Here is a 20,906-nt window from a genome sequence, read left to right as displayed (position 1 = left end):
TAATGGTCATGAGGCGGGCGATTTTTTTATGCAACAAAAGCATTGTATGGCAGCGCACTGTCATTTACAGACAACATATTTTCTATTGAAATGTCCACTAAATTTGCACAGATATACAGTTTCACTAATAAAACTATACTGCATACAAATGATAATGCTTGGAAATCTGCTTCAGTGAACATTTATAATATGTATATCACCAAGTAAAGTCTCTTGACTTGTTTTGACCCTATTTAAATGTTTGCTTCCATCACACTTCATAAATAATGTGCTTCATTTTTGCTTTCCTAAATGCTGAATGTGTAGTTCATTTACAGATATTTACATTTTGTAGTGTTACAAAAATAAAATCCTACAGCCTTTCCATTCACACACTCTACCCCAGCAAGATTGTCACATAATTCACTTTACCTTTTTTTTTTACTGTAAAGTGAGAGGAGTTCGTAACCACCAATACCACTGTTAATAAAATTAGCAGCAATTTGTCAGAGGCCCTAGCCTGGCATTTGACCTCTGTCTTTGAAGCGCAGCATATGTGACAAGTTAAAAACAGAGTTGAAAGGCATCTTTATTTACCTCTTGGATTTTCACGACTTAAAAAAATCGGCTGATGACCCACAGTTAGGAAACCACTGCCATATACTTTATAGATGACCTCATAGATGTTTGTCTTTCTTTAGGAGGCTCTGATGTCAGTGGAGTGGTAGAATGTACTTTGCAGACTGCTCCTTCCATGACTGAGCTGTATGGGCTGGTCTGTCCTTGAAAAATGTGGTTCATGCTCCGATAATTTATACTGCCTAATGAGTCAAGGATTAGCCTCTATGGTTGGCGTAGGAATGAGGACTTTCAATTTTTAAGAACAACAGTGAAAGGGGCTTGGCTGCAATCTGGAGTTGTAGAATGTCAAAAACAGCTGAAGTGATGAATACTTCTTCCTGCAAATTCCTCACATTCTAAATATCCTCCAGGCTCCAGACCATTTTAGAAAACTTTTTCCCCAGCTGGCAGGGCTGGCATGTAGCACCATAAGGCCTCAGCTGTGACTACGCCCTCTGAGGATGTGATGACGTCAGATTATATACGGCACCAAATTGCACACTTGTGGCAGTCCCTGTTTTTCTGCACCTCATCAATGTGTGTCCGAAGCTCTTCCAAGGTCTTCACTGAAGAAATGCCTAATCTTTCAAAAGCATCTAGAGGAGTTGTCTTCTCCTAAAATTTCTGTTTTTGGACCTTGTTGAAAATGCCATAAGAAAATGTTTTTGTTATACCTGCACATCGCATCTAACTTCAGAGCACAATTCATCGGCTTGCGACTTCTGTTTATTGATGCTCACGAAAGCGATCAGAGAGTAGGAGGCGAAGTTGCTGGCCAAGGCCCATAGTGATACTCCAAACTGTTCCCCTTCTCTTCAGGTTAGTCTCCAGAGAGGGAACAATCCCCCAAAATGTATTCCCACTAGAAACCCAAATTAATTTTAGGAAAGAGAAAACCATTTCTTCCTTAAGGAAACTGTCCTGTGACCGCTCGGAGTCCTGACACTGTTCTTCGATGCCAGAGTTTTTCCTCATTGTTAGAGCTGATTTAAATGCTGAAAATGATGAAGCCAAAATTCTCAACTCCAGCGGCCTGCCCTGCAGAGTTTGGGTTATGCTTCATATTATCAGGATTGCCTCATATCAGTATGGATTACTACTCAAGGTCGGTGAGCCATCTTAAACAGGTGTGGTGAATATGACGCCACCTGACTCCACCACTGCACAGGCCCTGGCCTTGGAACCATTTCCAACAAAGCCAGTGCCCTCCAATGCACTGACCCTTGTGCACTCAATTCCGCCTCCTACCTAAGGTGCTAGACTTTACCACTAACCTTCAGAACAGACGATGTGTAAAAGCTGCATAAACTATTCATTTTTCTACATATAAGGGCAGCAAGAATAGTTATCAAACAGAGCTTTCTATGCTTGAAAGAATGAAAGTTGTGTGTCTTGAACATCCTTGGGTAATACCAGACGACACAAGACATAGCAAATGATGATAGACACAAAGTGTCTTTAGGGTACTCAGGACCTCATCCTGGGACTAAAGAAGAATTTTTTCCACAGGTGGACAGAGCCTGTGTACTCCCACTGGGTGCCTTGTTTCATGAAGGGGACTTCACGTCATTCTAGTGGATGAAGGAGGAGTGTTAGCATCTACGTCACCAGGGGAGGTACTGGGTGTTAGACCAGGGTTTTAACACTGATACAGAAAGGAGATACTGACACACACTCCATCTCCTGCATTTACAGAGCTTTACATCGAGCATACCAGACACAAATGGTTGTCTCAAGAAACATAGGAGAAAGAACTAAACATTCATATAGGGGAGGACCAGCAGGGTCATAGATGGACCAGGACTAACACATTTATGAACTCTGCTCAGGGGAGGGAGGCACTATACATGTTTCCCTGTCTGTGGAATTACACACCAAGCACCTCTACTCCATGGATGAAACAAAATGTATTCTGTCCTGGAGACGGTGTGGTGATAGGTTGTTTCTCCCACCTATTATGGGGCTATCCGCACCTGTCTAGACTTTGGGAAATATACTAACATCAGTGCAGAACAGACAGAAGCAAAGTTGGCAGCTTGTCTGGAGTAGGATTTATTGGGCAGTCTGCCAGAGGCAACTCTCCCCTTCTATTGTATACTGGGAAAGATTTAAGGCATGCTTTGGCAATAAATCAATGTATACTGGCACTGTGTTGGGAACCTCAAACTACTTCACATTGCTTGTGGATGCAAAGAATTTAACCATTCCTGGGAATGAAAAACATTAAGCACAGTGCCATAGGAAACAACAAACAATTTGAAAGATGTGGGGTCCCATACGGACTTACCAAATTCTTGGCCTTGAACCAAAAGGCTATCGGAAAGGAATCTTGGTTATGCGACTGGTGTGGCGCAGATAGTTCATCAGTTACGGGCAGCAAATAAGAATGGGGAACAGCTGGAATCATTAAACATGTTGAGGGAAATGGAGGGTCGACACCTTATATGTTTGAAATTATATATTGAAAGGTAGTAATGTCCACCCCATGTTAAATCGCTTTAACCAGATTTGGTTTTTGCCCTGAAATTCACCAGGTCCAAATACACTTATGTATTGGGTATCGTTATAAGAAATTGTTACTTGTTAGTTCTGCCAGATGCTTCATTTACCGGCATCTTCTTTCCTTTCCATCGTTCTGGCCACTTGCGAAAGTTACTTTTCAAAAAGAGGAAAAAGCATGCTTTGTATATATTGGGTTCTCATCACTACCGCTGACATCGCCTGAGACAGTATGCTTCTAGATATTATGTTCACTCAAGCTGTCACAAAGGTTAACAGACACGTGTTCTGTTTCATAAGCTGTGGAGCTGACCATCCCCCCCATCTCCACCTCCCCCTTACTTGTTGGTCTACATAGGTGCCACTTGTGAGATCAGTTATTTTGTTCCCCACTTGCCACAAAGTGTGATCCGAAGGCCGCCGCTATCGGCTCAGTATTTTCACACTCTTATTGAACAATCCAATCGCAAGTCAAAATTTCAGATCCTGTCAGCTGTCGACTGGCATTTCGAGATGAGGAATCGGCAGGAAAATATCTGTCCACCGTGAAAAGAGTTTCTGAAACCCTATTCAAATACGAGAAACTGATAATCTCTTGCTTATTTGCTTTTCAAGTCTGGAGTAAGCAGTATTGGTGGAAGTATTACAGAATTATAGATAAATAATATTTCACGTATTGTTTCACACTATGGTACATTTGGTAAAGTATTTGGAGCGGAAAAAAAACTTTACCGAAGGTAGGTAACCTGGTCTTTGCATTTGGGATAATCTGTCTAAACCATTCTTGCCAGCAAGTACTAGATGCTACTATATCTTCCTTTTTATTCCATTTAGTGAAGAAAGTTTGCAATAAACCACGAACTGTCTTAAGAATGTACATAGATACATGTGGTGTCTACATTTTCGCTTACTTATTTTACGTTGCTACTAAAATAAAACTTGAATTTAGTAACTGCTGTATTTTATAATATCGGTCTCCTGCGTCTCCTCGTGTTTGAAGTCGTTTAGCCAGGTAGAAATACTAGACTCTGACATCTATTAGGTTAAGTATACCATTCTTGGGGTGGTTTCCCTTCCAGTCTGTGCCTGTGTTTTAGTCCCCTGATATCATGAACAGTTGTGCTGGCTCAGAGCAGAGCCAAGTGCCTTGTTATATGTGTTAAAAGAACAGATGATAGACAGAATGCTGAACAAATCAAACATTCACCCGCAGTCACAAGTCTGGGTTAAATCCTTTGTTTTTTTTTTGCAGTCTACGTATTACAGTTTAGACCCAGCCATATGCAAGTCAGTCATGACCCTGCTCCCCATGGGAACAGTCCAGCCCGAACTGCCAGGCCAGGTCTTACCTGGACCAGAAACAAGCATCCTGGGACTAGTTTCGGGGTATCACCCCTCATCAGCCTAGCTAGCTTGAATCTGGTGGCGTAGCGAGCATGAGACACACGTCTGGGCATACCCTTCCCTCGATGCGGGGGGAACCAGGTTCGAGTCTCGACAGGGACGCTCAGCATCCTGTGATTCTGGGCAAATCACTTAATCTCCCCGTGCCTAATAAAATAAATGTGTTCGTCTGTAGCACAACTAGCGCTTATGTAAAGCGCTCTGATACCTTCAGGTCGAGTTTGTTCTATTTAAAACTCCCCCCCCCCCCCCCTCCAAAAGCAGGAGTACATGAAATTCATGCATTAGCACAAAGAAATTCCAAGTTAAATATGGTGCAAAGGGCAACAATTAGGCTGCCTGCTGTGTGCTAAGCCATTGCTGCTGTTTATACGATCCCAAGTGGTGCTCTTCTGGCTCATTTAAAAGCACAGCAGGTCACCACCAAGTGCCTGCCAACTATGCATGGAAGTCACCAAGATCTACAAAGCTCATATATTTAACTCAGAATTTCTCCTAAGTAGTGCAGGAGTTGTCCACAGCAGCCCAGCTTGGAAACGGAGTGACAACACCTCTTCTCAATTTTCACGCTGTACTGTCTGCAGCTCATGTGTTGACTCTGAGAAATTCTAAATTAAATGTATATATTTCAGATGGTGCAGATGCATAAAATAAGTGCTCAGCTGTGCTTGGAACCAACACATGCATCAATAATGCGGCCCCAGGGTTATAGTAGACTACCACTGTGCCATCATTTAAATTCTTCAGTGGCACTGCAATTTTTCCATCTTGGCTTTTTCACTAATTATGTACTCTAGTCTTCTGCAGGGCGTAAGAATGTCCTCTCACGTCGTGTGCTTTAACCTCACAAGCTTTATCAGATACCTTCGAACAGCAGAATGTGCCATTGTGTTTATGTTTCATCTACATACAATTAGATCAGCCAGAGAAACATATTAATGTCCTCTTTATTCATTGTTATTTCTTTGTAAGGAAAATAACATTTATTGAATTGTTTCTTATCTTTTATCAATTGTTTTAGGACTTTCCCTCATGATGTGGAATACATTTATTGTGAAAAGGTTTTCTGCTGCTGCATATTTAATGGACAAGGTAAAAACATAGCATGCCAATAGTTTTGTGTTATTGTGCTAATAAAACAGCAAATAATTATGGTTTAGTGGAATAGGTGTACAATGCATTGTTCCAATGCAGAACAGGAAGCAAGGGGGGTGCCAGTGATTAGCTGTTGAGGCACTCCCTCAGGGAGGGGGGTGCGGGGGTTATGTGGATAAAAGATAGCAATCAGAAAGGAAAGAAAATTACTTCTGACCCAGTAAATGTTGAGATTATTTCTTGATGGGAATTCAGTGAGGGCTACTCTGGAGTCATAAGTACTTTCCAAACATCTACCTCCGACATCCCTTCTGATATTTGATCCACAAAGGACTTATTGGCGCTTGTATGCTTCTTTAAGGCTTAGCAGTGAACTGAATGCCGGCTAGGGATCCTAACAAAAATAAGCTTCATTGAGAAGCTGACTTCAGACAACGAAGAACAATGGGAGCGGTAAAGTTTATTATGCAGAATAGAAATGCCACATGATCATTTTTACCTGTTACTTATAAAATGCTAGTCCACTTAACTTGAACAATCTCTTTACAAAAATTGGGACCTCACAATCTTGCAAACTAAGCACCTGATTAACACTTTGGCGCTGTAGGAGCGGGGCCGCCATGCTCCCACACCGCCAAAGCAGTGTGAGCACCACCTGCCAGATTATGAGTTTTCTGTGTCTGGACAGCGTTTCTTCAGCGGTGCCTCTGAAAAAGGGCACGGCAGTGGGAGCGTCAAAGGCAGTTCCTACACAGCATGGACTCTGCACTCCATGCTGTGCGGGAACGGAGATGCATGCACACGGGGGGCACCTGCATGCACCCCATGGCCCTGTAGGGCTCCCTTTGTTTCCTCTCCGCCACAGTTTTCATGGCGGGCTCACCGCCATGAAAACCGTGACTGAGAGGAAACTCATAATATGTTTGACAGTGCCACAGCAGCACCGCCAAGCATATTACGTCCTCAAGACTGTTGCAACACCATCCCTGGCAGTTGCGGCGGTCTCATGGTGGTGCGACCGCCTAACTTGTAATAGGGCGGTCGGACTGCCACTGTGGCGGTGCCCACACCGCCGCCTTGGCTAGTCATAATCAGGCCCTTAGTATGACTGAACTTAAGGATTGTATTATGATAATATTTCACTACCTACATCCTTGCTTTATGTTCTGATGTCCAATGTCGCAATAATTAAATACACAAAGAAATAATTAAAAGAGGACTTACAGATGAGAAACTTACCTTTAATATAGTTTTGAGCTAGCTTGCACTTGAACTGACGCCCTTTCCGCTCCTCCACTTTTTCTCTCTCAGTATGCTAGGTATCGCGTCTTAGATTGCTGGAAGTTCCATAAATAGTTACTGTGGGACAGTAGGAAAAGTGTTTCTTCACGAGAGTAAATGGTTTTAAGTGTTATTACAAACTTAGACCACTTTTCAAAGGGGGGGCAGCTTCTGGATTTTATTTCTGGAGCTCCACTCAAGCAATTGTATCCGAAAATGCAGTTAAACAAAGGTTTGTATACATCAATAAAGTTTGTGAGGCAGTTTACGTACAGTATAGGTACTCATGCAGATCTCCCGAAGGCTAGGCCAGCTCCAGTTGGGTTGTAGACCCCTCTAGACTAGGTCTTTCAGTCAGTTAAGCAGACTGCAGTAGTGCAGTTCTAGGCTGGTACTCAGTAAACCTAACCTACCTAACCCGTTTGCAAAGCAGGAGAGGAACTTAGGTGTGTTGTTACAAAGTGGCGTGGGCCCAACAAAGGGTACTTGACTAGGAGGAAAAGATAGTGAATTAGGCCAAGTGTGGTTATGCATTTTTAAACTGGTGCTGTAGATGGCCCTTCAGGTTTGTCTGCGAGCACCCAGTGGGGTTTGAAGTAAACGTGAAGAAGACCTTTTAATTTGTGTGGTGTCTGCCATTAAAGTATTTTCATTAATATTCATACAAACTCAGTTTCTCTGCAGCAGTGTGGGATCCTGTTACAAACTTGTAAAGAGAAATATAAGCATTTTCATTTTAGACATGGCAAGTTTAAAAGGAAGCCAAGAACGACTACGGTCTCTCAAGATTTTTAATTCCTGTTTAAAAGCAAAAAAGTGAGCGAATATCCATGGAAAAAACAGCTGTACTGTCACTTTAAGACTGCAAAGTCGATTTCCACTCTGACTGCATTGCTGTGGAAGTTTTTTTAAAAAGTAGGAAGGTTTATTTTTCTGATTTATGAAGATGGATCTGAGAATAGTAGTCATTTCAGAGTCTCCTAGAAGGGTCTCAGTGTACGTGAAGATTTGGGAGGTCTCCAGAATACTGCATACAGAAAATCAGTCCACAATCAAACAGCTTTTCCATCAGGACTTTCAACGTCCGTCTATCTGCATTCAAAAGAACCTCATTGGATATAGTAAGTGCTTGACATTAAGGCACATGACATGGAGTCGCTACATGTCCAGACACTAAATATCACAACACACTGTGTTGAAGCACGCAATATCAAAAGGATCAGAGCCAGGCATATTGGTGGCACTAAAACCTTTGCTGCAGGATCAAACACATAGATGTCCATTAGGTTTCCATCTACTGGAACTTCTTTCCAGAAATATTTCTTACTGATTGATCTGGACAAGAATGCCTCAAGGAAGTCATCAGCAAGGCATGGTGAGTCCAACTTTCTACTTTGGGTTCATGTTAACCAAAGTAGAGCTGTTTCCCAGTTAGGAAAGTCCTCCTTGTTTTCTACCTAAAATACATCAACGACCTTGTACTTCAATGTGCCTCAGAAGGATTCCACTAAAAAGCCATGCTGTAGACACTACTCACAGACTTACAGGTATCTCAGTCCAGAGTTTACGCATTAGATGAGATTGCTGTGTTTCACATGAGCTTTGTTGTGGCTCTGGTTAAGACCAACATTTCATCCTCTAGCACCGGGCTTGATTATTTGATATTTTTTTCACGAACCATTGGGCACCAGCAAGCTCTCTTATGCTGTTGGGTCTGGGGCTCCTTTAACCCACCATGGATCTACATTTGTCTTCCACAGTGATGAAGGTGAAAACTCAAAACATATATATACCCTCTGTAGCAGGACCTCCTGTATCTCTTATGCATAGACAAATTTAGTTATGGTATATAGTAGCGCTATCCTTAGATATTTGTTATTAACATCATTCTTCATCCCTCCAGAAATGAATAGCATCATGATCTGTTCAAAAGGCAGTATAGTGTGGGAAGCCTATTTCATATAAGAGCTGCGACTTCCTCATTCGATCATTACTGTTAATGGTAGTAGAAGCATTGCAGATCATCTGAAAAACTTGGAAAAATAAGAAAAGGCAGATGAGTATTGTGAGTAGTGGCCACATATTCGAGGCTGTGCCAAAAAAAGTTAATGATAGAAATACATCAGATGTTTTCACAATTGCCTGAGAGAGATAGAAGAGGTGCTAAAAACCTTTAAGGTGTAGGCTTCCACATACTGCTTGCCCAGAAACACAGAAGAGTCCTGAGATTCAAAGGAAAGAAGGACCTCTATCAGTTCAGTACCCATCAATTCACATTAAAGTCGTATCCTTTTGCCAAGTATTAAATGGCAGTCTTATTAGATAGTTATAGAAGAATATTCTCTCTCCGTATCAAGATGATTAGTAGCTAATAGCCATCAGATACAAGAAGGTATTGCTAGGCTTCCAGGTGACTTTGCTTAGGTTTCAGAATTGTTTAGGCAGGTCTATTCTGCCCACAGCAAAGAGAATCTAGTTTCTGTGAACAGCGTAATATGCAACCACAGCGAGAAAGTATCCTTGGGTGGAGAATACATTTTCTGTCCAGAAGAATTTATTTTTGATTGTTGAAAGTCCCATCAAGCAGCTTTTCAGATTTCATCTTCCATTGGCCTAGTCCCAGTAGTCATAGTGCCACATCCCGCTTTAATTTATATGTTAAAGATGACCTCTCCTGTGGACAGGGGGAGGAGGGCCTGGGTCTGATGTTCTGCAGATCTTCGGGGGGGGGGGGTGTTATATGGTGCCTTGCAATTTTATAATATGTCTATCACATGCTTGATGCTAGTTGGGCTTCGCCCATATGGCACTTTGAAAAATCAATAACATTTGTTGTTAAAAAAAAAAGATAGCATCTCCATCTGCTGTCTTAAGTTGGTCCCAGGTAGTAGAAAAATGCCACAAAGGGCAGTAAAAACCTCCTTGCCAATATTGACAGTACTTAAAGCTGTAGAGTTGTACAGAAGTTGAAGAGCAGGTTACTACAACTACTCTGAAACAGAGTACAGAAAGAGTCCTGCAAATGCAGGTCCATGCAAAAAAGAAGTAAGTTGTTCAGCTGTAAAAAATTATCTTGGATGGGGGATGAATGACATTGAAAATAAGGGGATTCAAAAGCATGGCAACATGACCTGAGACCAAAGCCTCTAAATTCATCTTGGACAGGAAAGTTCTTGTAACCTATACTGGAGAGTTGACACTCTTGATTTGGAATGGAGAATGAGGTTGGCCATGCCTTTCCTTCTCTGGAAAATGGTGGTGACTCTCTCTCTCTGGCACAAGGTCAGAAATTGCATGTTCAACTGCCAGACCCTAGTTGACAAGCCAGAACTTATTTCTGTGACCAATGGATCAAGCACAGATCTCTGCCATGATTGCCATCTGCCATGGGCAGCTGCTTCTTTTAGGTATTTTTTGCTTTCTCCAGGTAGACTTAACCCATTTGTTTGTTTGGGCCCACAGGAGGAGCTACATATTGAAAGCATCTATCAGGATGGCGGCAAATCACAAGTTAATAATGGAGCTCAATTAAGTAATTTTAGGCTATGCCCTGTATTCTTATCTTACAAAAACATGTGGGAGGTGCAGAATCCTCCTTCCCTTTCTGCTCACTTGCAAGCAGTGTGTTGAAGTTTACAGATGGAGCAAAACTTTGACGTATATGTATACAGAGACTTGGTTGAAAAACAGTGCCGTATGGTTTTGACGGTTCTGTTACATGTACAGACATTAGTTGTAGATGACGGGGAGTAAAAGTATCCATTAGTAGAAATTGTGGTTGCACGTTTTGTGCTTGTCTGTTAATTGATTCAGGAGTACACATGATTTTAGAGAAGACCTTTGAACAGGGTGTCGCTCCAGAGAAATCAAAGAGTCTGATGTGAATCCAGGAGCCTGTGGTGGGCTCAAAATTGACTGTTAGGTATTTTAACATCTTGGGTAGACAGTAAGGGGGAGAGCTTCTTGGGCAAGGTGTAGATAGGTCACAAGGGCCAAGACATTTTGAGATAGTATGATCGGGGAATTTAGGGAATAGTACTTTGACCGGGCAAAAGCATAGAAGATGTGGCAGAACGTGAAAAGTTTTGATGCAAAAATAGTGTTTGACTGTCAAGAGGTGAATGAGGAAAGCACAATTTGAGTAACTCTTGTTGAAGCATGAGGAAATGTTTCTAGAAGAAATGTTTGAACGCATAGGGTTTGCATACATGATTAGACTGAAGGAGAAAGCCCAACTGGTGAACACAATTTATACACATACATTGAGGAAAAAACTATCTGATGCTTCAGAAAATATGTGCTCAGAAGAGACGATTTAGCAGACAACTTGTTCCTGAGGCTGTGCCTAGTAGTGGTGACACACAAAAGAAACAGAGCTGCATGTCTGCATTAACATGAGGAACCTCAACTGTGTAATAGCGGTTGATTGTCACCCACTTCCCAAGGTTGATTACATGGTGGGTGCAACAGGGTGCTGCTTTTGAAGGCAGAGAAGCTATTCACTCCCACCTAGGCAGTGTCTTATGTTCTAACCGTGTCAAGGCCCTGTCGACCTTATATCAACCAGACTGACAATCACAAATCTCTGGATTTCCAGTAATTGACAGAGATTCAAATCCACCAGCCCGACAACTAACAGTAATGCTGCCCAGAAAATGTCCTAGGATCTATGCTCATAGTATGTGGCAGATTTGTGACCCAAGTTAAAAAAAAAAATCTGAACAGTGTAAAGACTGTAAAACATTGTCAAATTAATTGCTGCTAGGAGACATCATTTTACTCACATTGATATTATTTGCACTATGCATTTGTAATTTTTTTTATTTAAGCCTTAGATACCTCAATTTTTGAACTAGCTCTAGACGACCCAGATGACATAACGGACACTGTTTTTTAGCCCATATGTAGGACTTTATTTTGAGTCTTTTGTTGTTCTGATCTCTGTATTAGCAGGAAGGTCCCTTAGTGACCATGATTGCAATATGTTCTAAATTAATTTTATCAAACTGAATTGTTTTGATTTTTATCCTAAACAGTCTATCATGTTTCCTCCATGCATTTCGATATTTTTACCGTGCACTTTTATGGTTCATTGAACCGAAATGAAGTTATTTGATGATGATGGTGGAAACAGTTGTTGTAGTACAAGTCTAATGCATGCTAGACTTAAGAATGGACTATAATCAGGTTGTAGTTTCTTGTCCTTGTGTCATCTTAAAGTGTTTGTAACCTCCTATGGTGTTTACTAGTTCAAAAGAACGGTACCTGGCTTAGCTTAAGCTACAATCTTTTTTAAGCGTCCAATGCATTAGCTGTTTTAGAGAAAGGCTGGCATTCTTGTATTTTAGGTAGTTACTTTAGTGTTTCGCCAAAACTGGGTGAAGCACTGCAGAAAGGCCGATGATGTTATCTTGGTCCTGGCAGAGAAGGGTTTGAAGTTGCTGAAACAATAATATGTGTTTTGCATAAATATCTTGAGTATGTGATAGCCATAGAATGTATGCAGTTGAGATTGGCCTTATTGGAAGCAGTAAAAGCAGTTCCGGATCACTCCAACATCATGATCAAACACCGTCTTATTATGATTTCAGTTTTATGCAAAAAGTACCTCAGTTTTGCTGCCATTGTGTCACTGTTCTTTCTGGTTTCATGTCTGTATTACCATGGATGCATGTGAACATGGCTTGGGGACGGTCTTGACCTAAAGAGCAGGTAAAGGTGAACTCTGCATTTTTGTCAAGGACCATTGGATACTAAGAAAATCCAACTCTGTTATCAAAAAAGAAATGCTTTCATGTATAGTGGCAGTCCAAAAGTTGAAAAGGTCTGTGTGGGGAAATTAATTTATGTTGCAAACTGAGAACAATCCTAAGATATTTTAATGTATGAATGTTCATTCTGACAAATCAACTTCGCATTTGGCGAGATTAGGTACTCAGATAATGGAATATAACTATGAGGTGGTAAAGACTGTGGGGATAGAAAGTAGAAGGTATACTGTTTATATTGCCAATGGAGGGAATGTAATCTGTTGAGTGCAAAGCATTTGCAAGAGGACATATTTAGTGGCAAAAGTAGGTGAAGGGTGTAGAGAATACGTTGTAGGAATAATGAAGGAAGTGGTTGACAAGGGATTGTGTACAGGAGTAAATTATGGAAAATGTTAGAGAAATGGCCAAAAGAAGGATGCTGAGCGAGAGAGATGTAAACATGTACCAAAGCGTTCTGTGGGTTGTCTCATGGAAGTGTAATCTTTATTGAACAGAAAAAATTATTCCAGCACTCACAATCGGCAACAGATTGGTGGATCTTGCTCTCAAAGGGCATCTAGGAATGACACTCAGAAAGAAAAGAATTAGAGTCCACAATGGCAGTGAAGTGGAGGACAATTTTCTCAAGGTGAGAGGTGTAACTCTGCTGCTAAGGGTTTAGTATATAAAATGAATCTATGGTTTTCATCGAATTACCTGAAGGGCCATGGGGAAATTTGGGATAGAACTCCTTGGGGAATTTCATGTCCTTCCAGAAGATCATTTTTGTTGTTGTTGTGCTCATTGGCAACTTTTCTAGTTGGCTTGAATTGCAGTTTGTAAGGAATCTGTACTCTAAGGCTGTCATTGATGTTTCTCAATTAAGGAATCTTTCATCTCAGTCAATGACATCCAATTGATTTCAGAGGCATAACCGAGTTCTTAATAAAAGCAGCGTATCACACAAGATGTACAGTTTACACCACCCCAGAGCAATGTGGTGGTTAAGCACATTAATTAAATCCATCTAGTGTCCCATATACAAACACATATATTCCACTTGGTTCTTTAAGTATTTTTGAACGCTGAAAAGGAACACCATTAATCACCTATATTGCCAAACTATGGGAATGGGAAGGGAGACAATTGTGGAGCGCAAATGCCACAGTTCATCTCATGGTCATACAATCATGTTCCAGACCATTTAGTGTCATCTCTTGTAGAAACACTATTTTGCACTTTGTTTCTTAACCAAATTATTAAGCCCTCTGAAATTCCACATCAACATTCATACCGACACAACCAAAGTACTATCCATCAGTTGCCCAAACCCCACCTAAATAATCCAGTGCACTTCACAAGGCATAATTTGCATACTCCTTACCACATCTGCCTTCTCTAGCACTTTGTTTATTAAATTAAACTTTGAAAGCAACCTCCCTCCTTGGGTGATGAGATTAAGTAAACTTCATAATCATTACATTAAAAAATATTCACCATCCAAATAAGACTCATGTGACTACCAAACCTTGAGGCTACCTCCCACCCCTTACCCCCACAACAGTAACAGAAAAGCTAACCGCATGTGCTGAGCATGGCACCACTCAATCACTGCCAGCTCACCGCCCTACCAGAGTTATTAGGTTGTAGATGTCATTGCCCACCATAAAACAAAGAATGAGGAGTACTTTCTCTGCCCACCACTTTCCCGTACACCGCTTGCATGTTTATTATAGCACATGTCTATGTGCCCAATCCACCAAAGTAAGTGGCTGGGATATATCTGTAGGCATCGTTCTTAGGCGTCCACATTGCAGGGTGCCATTTTTATTAACCGTGGCACTATCAACTGAATGAGTGCTAGTTTGGCTGGCTTTGCCAGCATTGCCACTCAGATGTCTCAGAAGTCCCATCGACATGTCTTCAGGGATGCTTTAAAAGTGTCTCCCCTTTCTAAAACATCTGTTCCATCCCAGGCTCTCTTTGAGGATGTAGAAAGGTAAGCAAGGCCCCAGTAAGGCACAGGTCGCATAAAAGGATTTTTGCTACCCTTGATATCACAAGAGATAGCTTTTTGTATTGCGGGAAGCACCATGCAGATACTCCTTAATCTCTGCTGTACGTGAATCTTTAATGGTGCTTAGCAATTCAGAAAGTGTCAGCTCTGCAACTTTCCCGCCTCGTTGGTGGTGACAGCATCATCTGTACAGCAGCTTCCTTCATTGTGGAGGTATAATGGAGGATCTTGTTGATCTGAGCTGGTTTATTATATTTAACTTTGACCATGTTGAGGATATTATTTCCCAAGTAAAGACACTGGCAATCAATGTTAATTACAGCTCTTTAATCTGCGGGTCAATCTTTAGTCCTTTACATGGAATAGCAGTGTTTTGAGCATCAAAGTACATCTCCACAACCCCACCAACAAGGGATTTCACGGGGGAGGAGCCTAGCGCGCAACCAAGATGGCCGCGTAGGTGCGAGGCTCCCGAGGACCTCCGCGACCTCCTGAATTAATCCTGGCGATATCCTGTCCTTGTTGAGGGGACTGTGTCGGGGAACCCCAGCTGAGGCGCCACCCGTTTTTCGGGCTCGAATCGGACCCCGGACACCGGTGGGAGCACCGATCGAAGGTTGCGGCCTTCTCCTCGCCGGCCCCCCGGATTGGAGTAGTGGGGCGATCCGGGGACAAAGTGAACAACAGCGGCGGGCAAGGCTGGGCGACTCGCATATCCCGCACTTTCACTTTCGCTTTTGCGCCCTCCTTGCCCTCAAGCGAGGTAGGGCTGCGGAGCGGGGTGCGGTGGTGTGGTCTTGTCCAAGTGCCCGGCTGGCCCGCCGGCTGTGGGTTGACCTGCGGTTCGGTGGTCGCCCCCACCCCCCCCCCCGGAGCCCGTGAATTGGTATAGCGGCCCGTTTGAGGAGATCGGCACGACGGTGGGAGAGCAGCATGTCCACCAAACAAGATGGCGACCGGGCGAAGGTGAAGACAACCCGCCGTGGCACGGCGTGCCAAGCTAACAGTATGGACCGCTACACTCTCCAGAAGGGTTCTCCGGAGACATCGCGCACATCCCCGGCGGGCCCGACGGAGGCATCTGCACAGCCTGTGGATCTGACCCTCCGGGACGTCATGGGCGCCATCGCGGAGATGAAGGCCTCGGTGGACCAGCGTTTCGACACCCTAGCGCAAAAAATAGACTCGGTCCTGGTGGATGTGAGCCTTGTGAGGGCAGACTTGTCCAAAACGAACGACCGGGTCGATTCCCTGGCCCACACCGCAACGAGCCTCACGACGGACGTGGTGGCCCTCCAAAAGGAGGTGCGCCGGCTTGGCCAGGCGAGCGCCCTGATGGACCGGCGACTGGAGGATTCCGAGGGTCGGGCCCGGAGGAATAATGTCCGTATTGTGGGGGTGCCGGAGGGACGAGAGGCAGAGGCGGCAGATCTTTTTGTGGAAGAATTGATCCTTACCCATCTCCAGCCCCGGGGGCTGAGTAAGCTTTTCGCGGTGGAGCGTGCTCACCGGGTCCCTGGGGGCAGACCTAAGACCGGTGCCCCGCCGCGGCCTCTCATTGCCCGGATTTTTAACTTTCGGGACAGAGATGCTATCCTCCAGACCTCCAGGCAACAGGGACCGGTCAAGCTTGACAACATGGATGTGCATTTCTACCCAGACTTTACTCCGGCGGTTCAGAAGCAGAGACAGAGCTTTCTTGGTGTTAAACGTCGCCTACGGGACCTGAACCTTAAGTACTCAATGCTTTTTCCAGCTAAGCTGAGGGTGGAGGTGGATGGTCGCACGCACTTCTTTGACCGGCCCGGGGCGGCTGGGGACTGGTTGGACACTCTGCCTGGAGATCGGGGCCGGGGGGGGCGGGGGGGGCGCGGCTGGCGAGGAGGGCCCGCCGGATCAGAATTGAGGGGTGACTGAATAGGCCTTGTTCTGGACGATGTTCCTTCCCCATTTATTGATTGCATATGTTCCCCTCCTATGGAGGTCGTGCGGGGTCTGTTGGGGGCTTCCCTCCTCCTCTGGGGGACTAGTTAGTTTTTAGCTATGGGGCGACAGGCACACTGCACTTTGGGGGGGCTGTCTGGGCTCATGCAGGGGTGCAGGGAGGGGGGAGTTCTGTTGGGACGGGGGGGTGGGGGGGGGGGTGTGTTGTTTGTTTGCACCGCAAGGCAAACCCGCTACTGTATTGTTGTTTTTAAGATGCTCTGTGGGGGACGACCGATTGTTTCGACGTATGATGGGGGGTAGGGATTTGACTGTGTTGTCATGGAATGTTAACGGCCTGGGGGATAGGATTAAGCGTGGTGTGGTCCTGCAGTACTTGAAACGTATTTCACCAGATGTTGTCTTCCTGCAGGAGACACACCTTATAGGTAACTCCTTTCAGGCAATGAATCGGCGGGGCTATCGTTTGGCGGCCCATTCTGGATTCACTTCGGGCTCGCGGGGGGTGGGTATTATGATCAAGAACTCGCTCCCGTTGGAGATCGATGAGGTGCGCCATGATGAGAGGGGGCGCTACACTGTCCTGGTGGGAAGAATGGAGGGTAGAGTGTTTATCTTGATATCAGTGTACGTCCCGCCTGGGTTACAAGCCACCACATTTGCGGACCTGGGTCGCCTCCTCCTGGACCTTCCGAGTGGCCTGCTGGTGGTTGGAGGGGACTTTAATGCGGTAGCTTCTGGGTCTATGGATCGCCATCCCCCCAGGGACCTCCCCCGGGCACAGGCGTGGCTGCCCGGCCTTTTAGACACGCTGGGCCTGGTGGATTGCTGGCGACTAAAGCATCCCGCACAGCGGCAATACACCTTCCACTCGGGTGCCCATGGTAGCCTCTCGCGGCTTGATTACATCCTTGTCCCGGCGGCCCATGCAGGGAGGGTGGGGGAGGTGCGCCATCTGGCGCAGGGTATCTCAGACCACTCCCCATTGCTGTTACATTTCGATGTCTTCCCGAGGGGGGATGGCAGGGTGGCTCCCATCAATGCATGGTATTTGCGCGACCCCACCATTCGAGCCGATTTGATCAAATCCTTACAGCGTTATTTCGACGAGAATGTGGGGTCGGTCCCTTCGGCCATCTCCCTGTGGGAGGCTTTTAAGGTAGTTCTTAGAGGGGAGGCCCTCTCCTTTATCTCCCATGCCCGGCGGCGCGAGCGGGAGGAGGTGACCCGGGTAGAGACCGAGATTGCAGAACTGGAGGGTGACCTGGGGAGCGGGGTAACAGATGCCAAGCTGCATGTTCTACACCTAAAGCAGGCGGCCTATCGGGCCCTCGTCACGGAGGCGGCCAGGGGCCTCAGTCGAGAGCAGCAGGGGCGATTGTATGATGTGGGTGATAAGGCTGGCAAATTGATTGCGTAGTTGGACAAGAGGGAGAGAGCGAGTCGCGTGGTTCCTTTGATTGAGAGTGTGGATGGTGCGTGTGTCACCGAGCCGGAAGCCATTGTCTCCTGCTTTGCGGATTATTTCCGCGAAGTCTACTCCCCGGTTTCCCCCTGCTCGGAGGAAGACTCCCATGCCCTGCTTCGGGACATCGCACTGCCCTCCCTTACGGTGGAGGACAGGGATTCGCTGGACGCTCCTCCCACCTCGGACGAAATTGCCTTGGCTATTCGCTCGGTTGCATCCGGCAAGGCCATGGGCCCCAATGGTATCCCCATCGAACTCTACAAGCTACGCCCGGATGTGTTGGCGCCCCACCTGCGCGCGATGTTCCTGGCGGCACACTCACAGGGTTCCCTCCCGCCTGACCAGCGTCTGGCCACAATCGTGGTGATCCACAAGGAGGGGAAGCCCCGTGAACGGGTCGCATCCTATCGGCCGATCTCGCTCTTGAACGCGGAGCCCAAAATCCTCGCCAAGGTGTTGGCCAACCGGTTGGTTGGCGTGGTGGGCGATTTGGTCCACCAAGACCAATCTGGCTTTATACCACACCGCAACACGGCGCTCAATCTGCGGCGCTTGCACGGTGTGCTCGCGCGTGTCCCATTTGTGCGGGAGCCGGCCATCTTGGCGTCCTTGGACGCCACTATGGCGTTTGACACGCTTGAGTGGCCATACATCTGGGCGATGCTGGCGAAATTTGGATTTGGACCGGGCTTTATTAGCTGGGTCAAATTGTTGTACTCTGGCCCCTTGGCGCAGGTGGTGGTGAATGGGCGAGTCTCGGCCCCATTCGCGCTGGGGCGGGGCACGCGACAGGGTTGCCCCTTGTCACCTCTCCTGTTTGCACTGGCCCTGGAGCCCCTGGCGGAGTGGCTGCGGTGGCACCCTTCCATCCGTGGTCTCCGCTGGACCCCTGAGCATGAGGACCGTGTGTCCCTCTATGCTGATGATATCCTCCTGTATCTCGCCTCCCCGCGTAAATCACTGATAGTCCTGGTTGATGTTTTGCGCTCATTCGGTCGCAACTCAGGCCTTGTCATCAACTGGGCGAAATCCTGTGTATATGTGCTTTCCGGGGAGGCTCCGGTCCTACCACGGGACTGTCCAATCCAGATTGCCTCCCAGGGGTTTCGGTACCTGGGTATATATATCACTCTTGACCCGGAGATCCGCTATGAGCGGAATTTGCTGCCCCCCCTCCAGCGCTTGAAGGAGGACGTGGTGCGCTGGCGGCGTCTGCCGCTTTCACCGCTCGGCCGAGCGGCATTGTTTAAAATGATGTCCTTGCCGCGCTTCCTCTACGCCCTCCAGAATACTATGGACTTGGTTCCGGCACGCTACTTCCGTGAGGTGGAGGGCCTCCAGCGGCGCCTGTTCTGGGACGGGAGGCCGCGCATTGCTCTGGCTAAATTGACGCTCCCGTGGTACGATGGGGGGGTCGCCCTCCCGGACATTAAACGGTATTACTGGGCCACCCAACTGGCTGCAATTAATCATGGCCTTTACGGGCCCGCCTTGAACCCGGCGTTTGAGATGGACAAGTTGCTCCTGCCCGGTGGCGACTACAATCGAGCGCTTTACTCTGCCGCGCCCGACCCCCGTCTGACGGGACCGACACGTGTCATGGTGCGTGTCTGGCACGCGGCTAATGCAGCTATGGGGTGGAAGGACCGTTTGACCCGGGCGTCACCGCTATATGCGTCTGAGAGGTTGGGCTCCCTGTGGACATCGAAGGGCTTTGAGAAGTGGGACACGATCGGAATCAGCACTGTGGGAGATCTCTGGACGAGGGGGGGATTCAAGACTTTTGCGGCGCTGCAGACGGAGTTTCAGCTGCAGGGCAGTGAGTACTTTCGGTACCTACAAGTCCGCCATGCGCTGGGCTCCGTCTTCACAGATGTCGCGTCCATTCCGGAGTCTTCCCCCCTGGAGGACAGAGTGCTGGATGGCCATGTCCCAGACAGCACGATCTCCCTCATATACAAAAAACTGATCAACGACAGATCGTGCCTGCTGACTAGTCTCCGCGAGGCCTGGGTTGCCGACGGGCTAGAGCTGGACGACGAGGATTGGATTTCCGCGGTGGCCTCTCCAAAAGAGGTGGCCATCCCGGCTCGCCTTCGTTTCGTCCAGCTTAAGATCCTTCACCGGGTTTACGTGACGGGGCCAAGGCTTCTACGTATGGGCTTTGCTGGTGACGGAATGTGTAAGCGTGGCTGTGGCGCGTTGGCAACTTTCATGCATATACTGTGGGAGTGCCCAAAGGTGGAGCGATTCTGGCGTGGTGTGCATGATGTCCTGCGTGTGGTTACGCGTGTCGCGCTGTTGCCTGAAGCGAGGAGATGCTTGCTGAATGTGTGGGAACCAAATGACTATTCGGTCCCGCAGACGCGGTGGGTGACTCTGGGATACATGATAGCTAAGCGTGACATTGCTCAATTGTGGGGATCCCAGAGGCCCCCTGCGGTGTTGGCCTGGAAAGAACATATGGATTGGTGTATGTTTCGTGAAAAGGTGGTGTATGTGGCGAGGGGTAAGCCTGGGGCGTGGGTGAAAATTTGGGGCCCCTGGAACGCCTACCGCGGGGGTATTTGTGAGCCGCCGCTGCTACCGGCTGCCTCGCCTGCTCCGTCTCCCTAGATGGCCCCCCTCCCTCGGCCTTGGGCACGCAGTCCCCCAGTCCCTGATCTATTCCCATTCCCCTCTCCGGAGTTCTGCTGCTGGTTGGGATCCCCCACTTATGGAGCACGTGCTGTCACTTTGGATCGCGGGTTGCCTTGCGGGTGTGGTTTTTTGTGTTGTTTTGTTTTGATAAAAGGGAACCGTACTGTGGGCATGGAGCTATGCGGCCTGCAACATTGGTTTCTCCTGT

At 46.5% G+C, this 20,906-nt stretch overlaps 1 protein-coding gene across 2 annotated transcripts in view; it reads left to right on the top strand.

Moving 5' to 3' along the window:
* RAB3GAP2 (RAB3 GTPase activating non-catalytic protein subunit 2) overlaps positions 1-20,906 on the top strand; it is a 687,447-nt gene that overhangs the window by 500,870 nt on the left and 165,671 nt on the right. For both annotated transcript variants that reach the window (XM_085612952.1, XM_085612951.1), the window contains exon 28: positions 5,525-5,595. In XM_085612952.1, coding sequence (XP_085469078.1) covers positions 5,525-5,595 — 71 coding nt within the window. The remainder of the gene's footprint in view (positions 1-5,524; positions 5,596-20,906) is intronic.

Source organism: Triturus cristatus, chromosome 6 (genome assembly GCF_964204655.1).
Source record: "Triturus cristatus chromosome 6, aTriCri1.1, whole genome shotgun sequence".
Taxonomy (NCBI): Eukaryota; Metazoa; Chordata; class Amphibia; order Caudata; family Salamandridae; genus Triturus; species Triturus cristatus.
Note: the sequence above shows the minus strand (reverse complement) of the source record. Positions and strands in the feature narration are given on the sequence as shown.